The sequence below is a fragment of the Phaseolus vulgaris genome, chromosome 7, assembly GCF_051622355.1.
Source record: "Phaseolus vulgaris cultivar YP4 chromosome 7, ASM5162235v1, whole genome shotgun sequence".
Classification (NCBI taxonomy): domain Eukaryota; kingdom Viridiplantae; phylum Streptophyta; class Magnoliopsida; order Fabales; family Fabaceae; genus Phaseolus; species Phaseolus vulgaris.
In genome coordinates, this window is record NC_143504.1 from 44,047,503 (window position 1) to 44,061,809 (window position 14,307).

The window sequence follows — 14,307 nt, forward strand, 5'->3', positions numbered from 1 at the left end:
CTATGCCCATTGGCAGTTGAGTTACTATGCGTCAAGAGCCATGCCAACTTTGCAGAGAAATTAGCCAAACAAGTATCTAGATAAGAAGAGAAAAGTACCTTCCCGTGGAGGATTGACACTCACCAGCTCGACCAGATAGCAGCTGAGACAGAACCTCAGCATACTGCTATCACACACCCCACCTCAAAATTAACCCGCACCTCCAAGCCTCTATTGCTTCCTATATTGAGCATTTATTGCTTCCAAGCTACTGCACCCTTAGTTATACAGCAGACAGACTTGTATTTCTGGATCACCAACCCCCTCCCTTACAAACCTGCTCCCTCATAATGATGAACCAATCAGAATCTGAGCAAGCGAGACAACATCATCCAGAAACTCTTCTTATCACTTCTCCATCTGGACTTATTGCAACCACCTTCCTACTTACAAATTTTAAAGCAGATATTTGGGTTGAGAACCCAGTCAACGAAGGAGTGATTAAAGGATTGCATCTTATGTTTCATCCACATCCAAGTTTTAAGTTGCACCTTCTGGAAAATCTCCTCCGCGTCTACTACCCCTTGCTGAAAGACGATCAGGTTCCTTTGATCCCAGATGCATCTGACAACAGCTATCCATACTCCTTTCCAAATCAAATTTTGGTTGTTACTAACTTGGAACATGTGGAAACTAAGGAAATGTGACTTCAGGTCATTTTGCTGGACAAAGGAGATATCTAACCACCGAAAACACATAGACCACACCCTTTGAGCGTGACAACACTTCATGAAGAGATGTTGAGAAGACTCCTCCTCATGCAATTACAAATTAGCGTTGGAATATTTTTCATCGTAGTATTATTAGTTTTAGAATTTTACTCAAAATCTTTATTTTACTTTTGACATCCCAAAGTTGATAGCAAGAATGAACATTTTTAGTAAAATAAAATTGAAAATGGCTACTAGTTTTATGTATTACTATTTTTTTTTCTTAAAAGTATTTAGAAGGGAAATTATCTCATCATTAGAGAGAAATATTGCCTACTAATTTGTTACTATTAATTTTCTTAGAAAAGTTTGTTCTCGTTTCTGTGAGCTTTTCCATATACTTATCACTGAATTCATCTGTGATGATGGAAATTTTTTTATCTGTGGAAGTTGGAATTGGACAAAAAACAGGTGGCTTTATATTCTTTCGTGGTTGCAAAAAGAAACAAAAATAATCTATTCATGAATACTATTTTAAATTTTTACAGTTTCTTTTTACTGGATAAGACTTTTACATTCTACCTATCATTGGCAACTTAAAAAATATATAAAATAAGAAAATATTTTAAAACAATCATAAAAGTAGTGGATATTAATTTATAAAGATAGTTTTTTGTTTAATTAATATGTCAATTTTATCTTTTTATTCTTTATAAAATAAATTCAACCTTTTTAACTTTTTGTAATATCAAATTTTACTATTTTCATTTTTATGACAAATGAAATGCCATCACTGTTATATAATATTTTGATTTGTTTTTTGTCTTCCACATTATTATTTAACAGTGTAACACTCAATATAAGAATTAAAATAACATAATTTTATTTTATAGGAATAAAAAAACAAAAAAAAAATGAGGGACTAAAATAAAGGATAAAATAGTATATTAGAAGGGCCAAACCTATTTAAAGCTATTTAATGAGTTCTTTTAAAATGTTGAGTTAATTGTTATTAAGTTTTAATTTTTCTTAGAGAAATTTATATTTTTCTTTTAGGTCAATTTAATTATTTATAGGAGGGGAGACGATTGAAGATAAAAATAATTTTCTTAGATAATTAATTTGCATTGGATAAAGTTATTTAAAATCTAATTAGTTTATTATAAATGTGGACAGATTCTTCTTAAAAGCTATACTCTTATTTGAAATCCCCCTTGTCTTTAACATCACACATCATATGGTATGTCATCGTCTACTGGATGTCATATTCTTAAGCATACTAATACCACCTCCATGCAATGATTGTTTTCAAGAAAACAAAATAAAGAACCTACTCAAATAAGTGGCCAATTGAAACGAGGGAGGGATCCTTCTCAAGTTCAACAGTTCCAACTATAGAACTGCTTCTATTCTTCAAAAATCGGCTGTACCATTTTGCAGAGAGCTTTGGGTGTCTCTTCAACTCTGGATCATCCCTATCAACATAGTATAGGCCAAAGCTAGACTTGTATGCATCCAACAACTCGAACAAATCCAGGAAAGACCAGACAAAGTACCCCTTTATGTTTAATCCATCTCTGAGAAATTTTGGGGTGATGCAGAATATCAGAGAACACACCAGAGGTATTTATGTGAACACTTTCAGAAAAATAAACCACTTTGCAATCTAATGATAACCACCTTGTTATTTCTATTTCAAGGATTTGTGTTCTTTTGCTTGTTAGTGTGTGTTCTGGGCATGTTTGATAAATTCTTTAGATGAGTCACTTCTCAAGAGTAGTTTATAAACAACATAGTTCAATGGATCAGTTATCCATAATTTAGATTCCCCAGTCATAAACAAAAGCTAGTACATCAACTTAGGGAATTCCCTCGGAAGTGATTAAAAAAATTGTGATGTATTTAGATGAATTAGAGCAGTGGTCACATACCTCAAGGCATCAAGCACTCCACCAATATATCCATGCAAGTATTTCACCCTTGACACGTCTTGTAGTGACGAATTGCTTGCTGTCCGTTGACCTAACAACCCAAAATTTAATCAGTAACTTGCTCAATCATTTAAACTTATTACGTTCCACATGAGCAACCTAACAGGATTTCCTAGTTTACCATTGATACATTTGTACTCTAAATTGTTGAGTAAAGTTCCATACAACTAAGTCTAAAGCTGGTTAATATAGGAAAATACAAGTTAAGCGCAGTATGGCATTAACCAATGGCAGTGTTAGTTACATGTATTAATAAAGTGGGTAAAGAGTATAAGCAGGAATAAACATGATTGAAACAAATATGCCTAATGTAATCAAGTTGTTTTGTTTACTACAACAGAACTATGACCCCAAGCTTAATATTCAATCCGTATAGCATCAAGGGTTGATTTACTAAAAAATATTCATTGCAATTATACGTAATCTTAGAGAGAGAGAGACCATTTTCATGGATGAATATAGGAGGATTGCCATAAAGGAGCTTGAATTTATTCAATTCTTCCCGCAAACCCCATGGTGTGACAGGGTACTGAATCAAGTAAAGCGAAAAGTCAGTTATTTGCACAATGGTAATCTAAAAAAAAGAACCAATTTACTGTGATTTTTTATTTTACTGTTACCTCATCATTGCCAAACAGATCAATTCCTGCTGCAAAACCAGAAAAACAAGTCATTATAATGTTAAATCATTATACAACATTGTCCAATCTTTTATTATTATTTTTATCATATCAAATAAATCATTAGGTTATGCAAGGGGCATTACATTATTGTTAGAGTGAAATGGTAAATGATGTGAAAAGGTTGGAAACTTCTGTACCAATAAACCATGTACGTCTCTTTTTTTTCCTGTTAAACTTCATTTCTACTCAATAAGCCATGTACTTTTTTTTTTTTCCTGTTAAACTTCCTCATTTCTATTCAATGTGTGAATTTTAACTTACATTTAGATTTTTAACACTTTAATCTCTAACTAAATTCACTATCCTTAAGTCTAAGGAAGTACTTACACATATTTGCGGCCATGTCTGCGCTGAAATCTCTCAGTTGGTTCTTAAGGGCGTCAGGATTGTCTGTTATATTGGCATTGGTGTAGTGAATGACTCCTATAAAGTCAGATGAACCCTTGACTTGTTCAGATTCACGAGTTGTGAAGGCCGGAATTCTTATACCTGCATTTGTCTTCATGGAAATTGGATAGTCTCCATATTGCAAGGGTTCCATAACCCTGCAATATCAAAGCATACTTGTAAAACTGCCATGTTTATTATTCTTGAACTATTGGTATGTCCAATTAAAGAAAACAATCTTTAAGAAGATAGAATAGCATCAGAAGGTTAACGGATAGAACTTCAGTCATAAATATGCACCTATCTTAAGGGAACAAATTAAGAATAAGGGGAAAAAAATGTAAAACAAACCAATTTTAGGGTCCGTTGCTTACCAACCAACCATAAAGTCACGGACTCGTTTAGTTGCTACCCTGTCTTTTTCTGTATTTGTTTGAGGAAAAAACCCAAACGAGTAAACAGAGATACCAACGTATCCATGTTGTTTGTTCTGCAATGACAAGTTTCTTAAAAAGGAGAACATTCTTTGCCCACAAAGTTTGGATTAAGAAGAATAAAAGTCAATATATAGAGATTGAGAATCGGATAAGGATTGTTAAGTTTAAGAGTTTAATTGTTATGCATTATTAGTAAACAACATTGACATGGTCGATTAATCCAAAATCATAGTAGGTATAACTTTAAGATAATAATAATTTGTGAAGAGATAATAATTCAAAAACTCTTCACACAAAAAATAGTGATGTATTACACTGTAGACTATTTTTTTTAAGTTTAATGCAAAGTATATTTGTTGAAGCTTTTGTCATTTAAACATAAATATGTAAGATTAGGTGATATACCCTGTATTTTCTCCGATACAATCTAGCAGCTGAAGCGTGAGCTAACAAAATATGATGAACTGCAAAGTAGGATTCATATGTTGAGTTGCCCTTATTGCTCTTTATAGCACAAAATGGGGGAGAACATCGTTGAGGTGGGCTGATTCCATGATCATAACCACCAAAGGCAAAAACGTTGGGCTCGTTGACAGTCGTCCAATACAAGACTCTGTCGCCAAACTCTCTAAAACATACATCAGCATAGTATGTGAAGTCTCTTCTGCATTTACATCCAAGTAACTTATCTATTAGTATTTCTCGATTCTGTTCATGATTTAATATAAGGAACTTGTAAGCTAGACAAAAGTGAACACACACAACCATTGTTAAAGTAGCTAAAATTTCCATATAAGATGCCTCAGAGTTTCATGAACTAATTTGAATAGCATTAAGGTAAAAGAGATCAGAAGCATACATGATGTCACGACTAACCCATCCTCCATATTCATCTTCAAGAACCTGTGGAAGATCGTAGTTGTGTAACGTGACATGTGGTTGGATTCCTGCTCCAGAGAAATAGGGTAACTACATCAGTTGTAGAATTAGAATAGATTTCCAATTTGTTTATTTATTTGGAGTGAATACAATGCATGGCTAATTTTGCAAGCTAATTGAGAAACCCGAATTTAAGAAAAACCATTGCTGATGAGCTGATTGATGAGATTGTTGTAGTACTGTATTCCTTTGGGATTGACGGGTCCTCTACCATCTGAGGAGAAACATAAGCATTTTTTAAAGTGTTGAGAAAGGTAAGGTTTTACCCTACAAAGAAATATAGATATATAAAATAAAATTCAAAGGTTTGTGTTGAGTATCATACTTGGTAACAGTCTGGACCAAGAAATGGAAAATCTATAGGCTTCAAGTCCTGTTTCCACCATTAGCCTCACATCTTCCTGCATTACATATATTTTAGGGAAAACAATTAAAATCAAACGATGCCACACTGACGCTTTAAAAAACACAGACTAAACTTCTATTATTTGACCAGCTGATGCCTCAATCTTCTCTAATCTTCCACAAATGGGAGAATCACAACTCAAGGAATGCATAAACGGGCAAATAAAAAAAATTGAGGCTAAGCGTATTCACTTTATACTTGTGGTACCCATCACAGGCTACATCTCCATTTTCTCCGTGCGCATATCCTGTTCATTAAAAATGATTATGTGAGACAGACGTTTAAGTGAATAATGATCGGTATGTAATTGAAAATGCAAAACTAGATTAGTAAATATTATGTTTGCTGCTGTTTCATCACTGATTCACCTTTCAGTAAATTTGTGTATGATATATAATAGATTGTTTTTATTAAGAGGACGTGGTCAGCTATTAAATTATAAAGATAAAACCACACACACGGAAAAGGAGGAGAAGAGAATTATCACTCAATGTTTTATTCACTGAATTTTGGTTCTTCACTTGTTGTAGATGTGTGCAGCTTATGGTCTTTTACAGGCAAATTCAAGTAATAAAATATTACGAACTTTATGCCAAACAGAATATATAACAGTGGCAACAAATTCTTATTTAATGTCTTCAATGTGGTGGAAAGCCACTCGGTTTAGCAAATGCAATAATTCTCGATAACATGCATTGTTGAAGTAAAATGAAGTAGGTTGATTTAATATTTTTAAAGTTTTAGTTCTTGTCAACACCTCTTAAGAAATTTTTCCAAAATAGTGCAATTTTCGCGAAGAATTTATCAAAATATGCAGATTTTCCTCATATGGGTAAGTTATGAAGGAGTCGTGCATGGTATGATTTGAATTTGTGAAAGTGAAATCGTGTCATCTCAACAAGAAATTTTTAAGATGTACTTGCTAATAAATCATGCCTCCTTTTAACTTCTTTCCTTCCAAAATCATTAAATTATTTGATACAAACTTCAATCCATTGTTAATTCTAAGCACCGATTACCTACTAGTTACCAATCATATTACGAAGTGGACTTTAAGCCTAACTCAACCCCATAAAACCGGCTCATAAGGTTGAGGTTTGCACCCACTTATATACAATGAAATGTCCTCATCTCTAGTCGATGTGGGATATCCAACAAATCATGGTAAAAATTTGTAGTCTTATTTTTCAAGACATAAATTTACACCCTTTGCAAGTAATTGTTTATGATAGTGAAAAAACATAAGATCCTCCCTCATGAGTTTGAGTTCGTGTTGGACCTAAAGGTGCATGTTCCTACTCAAACAATCTAAACTTGTTCAATTTAGGTTGTCAAACCCATAATATCCAACATATTAATCGACAAAAAATTATCTTTTGAGCTCTGGAACATATCTAACATCTTTAACAACATCTTTAGTTGTCAAATATCTTCAATCTAACCAATCTTATTATGTCATGTACTTTAGAGACTTTATTGTTCCCAAGAAGAATTGTACATCCTTCTTTTAGTTATAAGGACTCAAAGAACTTTTTTACTATACACATGTGGTAAGTGCAACCCGAGTTCATGACTCAACTTCTCTATGTATTTGAAACCGACACCACCAAGAGTCCAACATACTCAGTTATTAGACACTAATGCAACAAATTCTCTTTTGAAGTGAGAGTTTCTATATAATGACCTCTCTTGTGGAAATTGTAGCAGTGAAACCTCTTTTCTACCCTATCATCTGATGAATCCTTTGACTCTTACAATTTTTCCTTCTTCCTTTTCTTGGACTTTGACTTCGAAACATTCAAACTCAATCCATTGTCGTCAACCTTAGACTCTTGAAGTTGTTGTAAATCCTTTGTCCATATTAAGATCTATACTATCCATATTAACACAACAATTATCTCCTTAGCAACTTTCCTAAGTGTCTTATCTCCAATAAGACACAAAATTATGGTACTTTTGACTTTGTTGAACATGACAATCTTCTCATGTTGAGACAAAGACATTTACATTGACATGCTCGCCTCTCCCTTTATCACATCAACACATCACTATTGTATCAAGATAACATTTATCTTGATCCTTTATAATCTGAAGTCATTTTTACTAGAAAACTTCTTAATTTCAAATTGGTGGTCACATCTCAACCTTGTTCTTCTTGAATTTCTTTCTCTTGTCCCCACAAAAATAAGTAATTGTTGGTTCGCAAAACAATAACAAGAAAACACAATAACAAAAATGAAAAAAAGTAACACTATTATACTATAGATGAACACAATATATATCACATAGTTATCTAATTTTGCATGTTCTCTCTATAAAACTAAACAAAATAAGGTAGACAATCGGTTTTAACTAACTTAACACTACAAGGCACTCTCTAATAAATCTTGTGCTTTAAAAAATAATCATGATTTAAAGACAAGATATCACAAATTAAAAAAAAAGTAAAATAGTGGTTGTAGTTGGACTCAATTCCTCACATAGCATTATTTACACTTTTATTTCCCCATCTAACATCCTTTTGTTTTTATTTTCCTATTTAGCACCATTTTGTTTTTATTTCCCTGTTTAACACCATTTTGTTTTTATTTCCCTATCTAACACCATTTTGTTTTTATTTCCTTATCTAGCACCATTTCAAAAGTAAAAAATAAAAAATAAAAAAATTTGAATGCATTAAAAAAATAAATATTTTTAATGTTTAAAATAGTTATTAATGAATAAATAAATGAGTTTTTACAAAATAAAAAAAAAGTAATAAATTAAAAATGTTTAGTTTAAATATTTTTTTAAAAATGAAGAAAATAAAAAGTTAAACCTACAACAACATAAAATTTGAATCTATAAACATAAATTAATATTTATTTTTATTATTATTGATGATGTAATCATGTTAATTTCAAGTAAAAAATACAGGACATAATTATAAAAAAAAAGTCAATTAGTATTAATTAGTAGTGAACACACTGATAATATTGAAGTGTTTATCCTAAATGCAAAATCCTAAAAAAACTAATGCAAATACTACACTTAATGCTTAAAAATGAGAAGAAAAAATTTGTAAAAATAAATAAATATAAAAAATAAAAACAACAACAATAAAAATAAAAACAAAAACATAAATAAATAAAGAATAACAGAAAAATAATAATAAATAAAAACAAAAATATATAAAATAAAGGCAAAACAAAATAAGATAAAGATAAAAGAACCTCAAAGGGAGACCTGAGTCAAGTCGAATAAAGATTGATATGGACATAAGAGAACAACATGATCGAACAAAAAAATGTTCATATTGTCGAACATCAGGACACACAAAAAGAACGTGTCCCAACATTAATGGATCGTTCACTTCTCGTCATTAATTATGTTCCATTTCGCACAAATTATTTAATGTACCATTGAAGAAAATATTAAATGAATGATCATCTCTCATTTATTTTTCTTTTTATGTTCAACATATACTTATTTAGTATCGCATTATATCTCTTATCTTTATCTTGTCTTTTATTTGTTTTTATTTTTTTTATATATTGTATCTTTATCTTATTTTATTTTATATATTTTATGTTTTTAGTTGTTATTTTTTTCTGCCATTCTTTATTTATTTTTGTTTTTTGTTTTTGTTTTTATTTTTATTGTTGTTGTTTTTATTTTTTATATTTATTTATTTTTGCATTTTTTCTTCACATTTTTAAGCATTAAATGTAATATTTACATTATTTTTTTTTAGGATTTTGTATTTAGAGTAGACACTTTCAATATTATGTGTCCACTGCTAATTAATATTAATTGACTTTGGGGTTTTTATAATTATGTCGTGTATTTTTAATTGAAATTAACATGATTACATCATTAATAATAATAACAAAAATAAATACTAATTTTTGTTTATAGATTCAACTTTTATGTTGTTGTAGAATTTAACTTTTTATTTTTTTTCATTCTTAAAAAAATAAACTAATTATTTTTAATTTATTACTTTTTTATTTTAATTTTATAAAAACTTATTTTTTTTATTTATTAATTATATTTTTAATTATTTTAAACATTAAAAATATTTATTTTTTTAACGCATTCAAAATTAAAATTATCAATTTTTTTTAATTTATTAATTTTTATTTTTTTTACTTTTAAAATAATACTAAATAAAAAAAACAAAAGTAAAAGGGTAGAAATAAAAACAAGATAAACATGATTTAAAGACAAGATATCACAAATTAAAAGAAAAAAGTAAAATAGTGGTTGTAGTTGTTGTGGTGGCTGATATTTTTGTTGTGATAGTAGTGATTGTTGTTATTGTTGTGTATTGTCCTTATTCTTGTCATTGTCATGAAAATAATTATAATTTTACTATTATATATCATAAAAATAAATATACACTATTTTATTTCAAATATTCTTATTTTCTCTTTAAATATGATAGTACAACACCCACATATAACATCCATACATATAACATCCATGATTATCATGCCGAAAATCATGCCCTTAGACACTTCTTAAAAAGTTTTGTTTATTAGTCAAACGGCATATTGCCAACGTTCTTTCCCACCGCTAAAAACATTCTTAGATCCAAAACTACCAAAAAGAAATGGGAAGAACCAATGTCAAAATTACCAAAATCATCAATCACCAATGATACAGACAATATAAACAGGAATGGGAAGAACACCAAAACAAAGGAAAAATAAAACTGGAAATAAAAAAAATATAAAAGGATAAAAACAATGTTAAGATAGAAAGAGAAAGCAAGAACAAAGAATACACACATCACTCTCTCCTATTCGCGTGAGGTATATAATTCTCTTTGAAAAGATATCCAACTTGTCTTGTAATACACAGTTGAAACATGAAAAAGTTCAATCCAATCTCATAAAAGACAAAAACAAATCTTTTTATAGTCATTTAACCAAATACCCTGAGTCAAATATCAACCACACATTTCCAAACTCCCTTAAAACATCATCATCATTATTTCACTGTAAAAAGTATATAATGAGCAACAATAATCGCACACTCTAAAACCCAAAACCAAAAGCACTTTACTTTAAAGCAAAACAAACTATAAAAACACTAGTAAAAAATTATAAAAACACCAGATAGTACACATCAAATTTAACCAATATGCAAAATGTCGACGAAGAGGGTACTGGGTTGTTTCAAGTTTTTCATTATCTTTGAATTGGATAATTTCTTTTTCAAAACTCACCCATTTCGTTCATGTAAAATTATATATATAAAAAAAAGTATATTAATGTAAAAAAATTTGATACTTCATTTTGTGAAATGAAAAATTAAATTAATTTTTCAAGATATAGAAAATATAAATTATTTAATCATGTGATAAAAGTTCACATATATAAATTATAATTTAATAATTAGATTAACAAAATTTACTTTTTTACATAAAAATAATAATGCAAAACTATATAAAATTATTAACAATAATGACCACTACCAACAAGAGAGTGACAACAACTCAGAGAACGAGAACGAGAAGTACGACGAGGACAATAATATAATAATAATAATAATAATTGGAAAGATATTACTTTTTCTAACTACTCACTGGCTTAATTTTGATTTTTTGTACTGAATTTCCAAAAATATAAATATATATAAAATTGGTAAGATGAGGAGAAGAGAGAATGAAGAGTGAAGGAAAAACCAGCATGAGCGAAGGTATCCCATATGCTACGACTTCTTCCCTCTTCGTTAGCAGATCCTTCCACCTGATAAGCAGAGGTGCCTGAACCAAAGACAAAATCCACGGGGAAATCGTCTCTACTATAGCTATCAGCGCCGGAAACTCTTCCCAAAGACAAATTCAGAAGCAGGAAAGTGACCATGAAAGCGTTGCCGAAGCATTTGTGTGGTGTTTCCATTGATTCACGCCACATTTGCTCTTCGTTTTCTTCTTTTCTTGTTTCCACCACCGCGTCACGCCTCCTCATTTATTGCAAGTGGAAAGGAAAGTGCCAAAACGCTGTGGGCCATGGGCTAAATCAATCTTTCAACTTATGGAGGGGTGTGCTAAAATTGTTACTGTTCCATCACTTTAACGTTCACACGGTCACGTGCTCACGTGCCTCTTCTCTCCTTTATTGTAGCAAGTGGAAAAATGTGCCAATACTCAAGTTGAAATTAAAATTGTCATTCTTCTCACCATCTTCACCCTATGTGTTTTTTTCTGTGCGTAACTCAAACTTCTGCCTTTATCTATATCTTGTATAAAGTCATAAGATAACAATTTTAATTAATAAAACGACTAATTTTATTTTTTTTCTAGACAATTTTCTCAAATAAATTGGTTATTATATTTCATGTGGTGATTGTTTTGCTCAAGTATGTTTTGATATTTCTTTTAAGTACTTCTGTCTTTTTTTTTGGATGATCCATTGTAATGAGAATTTTTTTTCTTCTAATACAACTATTTAGTTTTAGAATTAGGTGCGACAAGATATTCAGTTAATCCAGTTGAATTATCTATATGATAATTTGTAGATGTAATAGGATTCTTTTGTATAATGTTGGAATGGCTAAGTGTTTCTTTTAATTAATTTAATTTTTTATAAATAAGAAAACTCTAAAACACAATTAATAAAATATAAAATTTAAAAGAATAATAAATAAAATGGAAGAAAAAGAGAAAATAAATAACACTTATTAGTGAGAAATTTGGAACAGACATTTCGACTTTCCAGTCACATGTATTTCTATGTTTTCTTACTGTTGATTGGTTAACCTTTTTATAAGAGAGCGTAATCTGATCAATATATATTCGCTACGATCTTTAAGCCAAAAAAATTGTTATTAATTTTTAACTAATACTCTTATAAAACTCGTTAGGAAGATTCTTTTCATATAATAAAATAATTATATTTTAATAATACCATTTTTCTTCTTTAAATTTATTAAGGAGCACAATTAAAATACCCATTTTTATATATATAATGTTAATTAATTAAAAAACTTAATTGAGTACATTTAATATTATTTTCCCGCTAAATTAAAGTTTTATCTTAATAACTACTAAGTATGTCAACTTTTATTGATTCGAAATGCCTATAATATTAAATTTTATACAAACTTAATTACTGCAATGACTAATCCTTATTGACTTAAATGGAACAAAAGATTATTTTTCTTAAGTTATCATTGTAATCACCGACAAGAATTAGAGAAAAATCCAAAATGCGACACACATTACGTCACTTTCTAGAATATTACGTGTATACCTTTCATTTTCCACAACCACCTAGCATCTAGGGAAGAAAACAAATGATTTTAGTACACTATGGCCTAGTTTAATAATAAAATATTTATTTATTTCTATTTAATTATATAATATTTGTTTATGTTATTTAATTATATCATACACACGTCAGGTTACAGGAGTGTGTGTTTATACTGATGTTTTTAACTGTTTATTATATATAATGTAAGATTTTACCAAATAAGTTTGACAATAAAATATTTTAATAAGATATTTTTATAAATTATACATAAAAAAATTTGTTAAAAAATAATGTTATATTATACAAATTAAATCAATTCTTTGGTTGGAGTATCTAATTAGGTATTTAATACCCATATATCAATCTATACAACATATATTCACTATTCGATTCTTAATTTAATATTAGTATTATATACCAATTAAAGATATTAAATATTTTTTTTTTCTACCAAATAATATATAATTATGATAATTAATATGAAATGTTCATAATTATATAAATCATGGTTTCATAAAAGGTTTAAGTTAAACATAATATCATATGTTATTATCACAATTTAAAATAAACATTATACAACATAATATATATAACACATGCATTTATTTTTCATATTGTATTTCAATCATCTTATACACACATCACGTTAGACTTAAAAAACCATTTTTAACAAAGATGTAAAAATAATCAATCAAATCTTAAAAAAAATAGTGTAATTTGTCACATTGGACATCTTTCAAATTAATCATATTAAGCATGATCCACCAGAGATTAACACTCCGATTCATAAAAAATATATTGTAAATACATTTTCAACTTTTTTAAAAATATATTGTAAATGCATTTTCAACTTCTGTCAGATAGTTCATGCACTTATTTTATAACTCTACTTCAATTTCCTATCTTCATACCACTTATTATCTTAATCTATTTTATTATGCCACCAATGAAGCATAGGATATCTCATTTTTTAATGGGTTTTAAACTTAATAATGTAACTTTGGACCATAATATTATACCAGGCTTCAACATGCACCCAAAAGATAATCAAACTCACCAGAGACAACACACCTATAAAGGATAACATATTATAAAAATATCAATAATATATATATATATATCATACATAATACACTTTCATATACTATAGGTAACCGAGGATGATAAAAAAGATTCATGAAAGGCGTGACAAAAACTAAGAAGCACAAAAATGAAACAAAGATGCACAAAAAGAACATGATGAAACAGAGAAGTAAGAAAGAAAATAAAATGAGTATTGGATTAACATATTCAGAAACATGGAAAGCCCCACGTATACATACACAAACAAAAGAGAAAAATAAAATTGGAATTAAAATAGAAAAGCCAAATACCATAAAACAACAAAAACTGAAAAGCCTATAACTCAACACCCTTCCTCAAGTTGGAAGGTGTATGTTCAGAATTCCAAGCTTGGAGATGTGTCTGCTAAAAGTACTTCGATCCAAAGGCTTTGTATAAACATCAAATGGTTGTTCAAGAGACGATATTGGAA

At 29.3% G+C, this 14,307-nt stretch overlaps 1 protein-coding gene and 1 long non-coding RNA gene across 3 annotated transcripts; one reads left to right on the top strand and one right to left on the bottom strand.

Annotated features, from left to right (window-relative positions):
* Positions 1–1,869: 1,869 nt before the first annotated feature.
* Positions 1,870–11,567, bottom strand: LOC137828730 (hydroxyisourate hydrolase). Of its 2 annotated transcripts, XM_068635417.2 has the most exons (12): positions 11,204–11,567; positions 5,724–5,779; positions 5,452–5,527; positions 5,269–5,340; positions 5,047–5,134; positions 4,593–4,851; positions 4,125–4,240; positions 3,691–3,908; positions 3,301–3,329; positions 3,122–3,209; positions 2,621–2,711; positions 1,870–2,266 (listed from the first exon to the last, which is right to left on the bottom strand). In XM_068635417.2, the coding sequence occupies exons 1-12, from the start codon at positions 11,487–11,489 to the stop codon at positions 2,020–2,022; spliced, it is 1,626 nt and encodes a 541-aa protein (XP_068491518.1). In that variant the 5' UTR covers positions 11,490–11,567; the 3' UTR covers positions 1,870–2,019. The 2 variants fall into 2 exon arrangements, 1 of the variants encoding a protein (XP_068491518.1); XR_016523065.1 differs by lacking the exon at positions 4,125–4,240 and having other exon boundaries at positions 11,204–11,525.
* LOC137828731 (uncharacterized) lies at positions 2,173–4,281 on the top strand. The gene is made up of 2 exons (XR_011083955.2): positions 2,173–2,312; positions 3,674–4,281. It is a non-coding gene; the product is annotated as an uncharacterized LOC137828731 (long non-coding RNA).
* Positions 11,568–14,307: the final 2,740 nt, after the last annotated feature.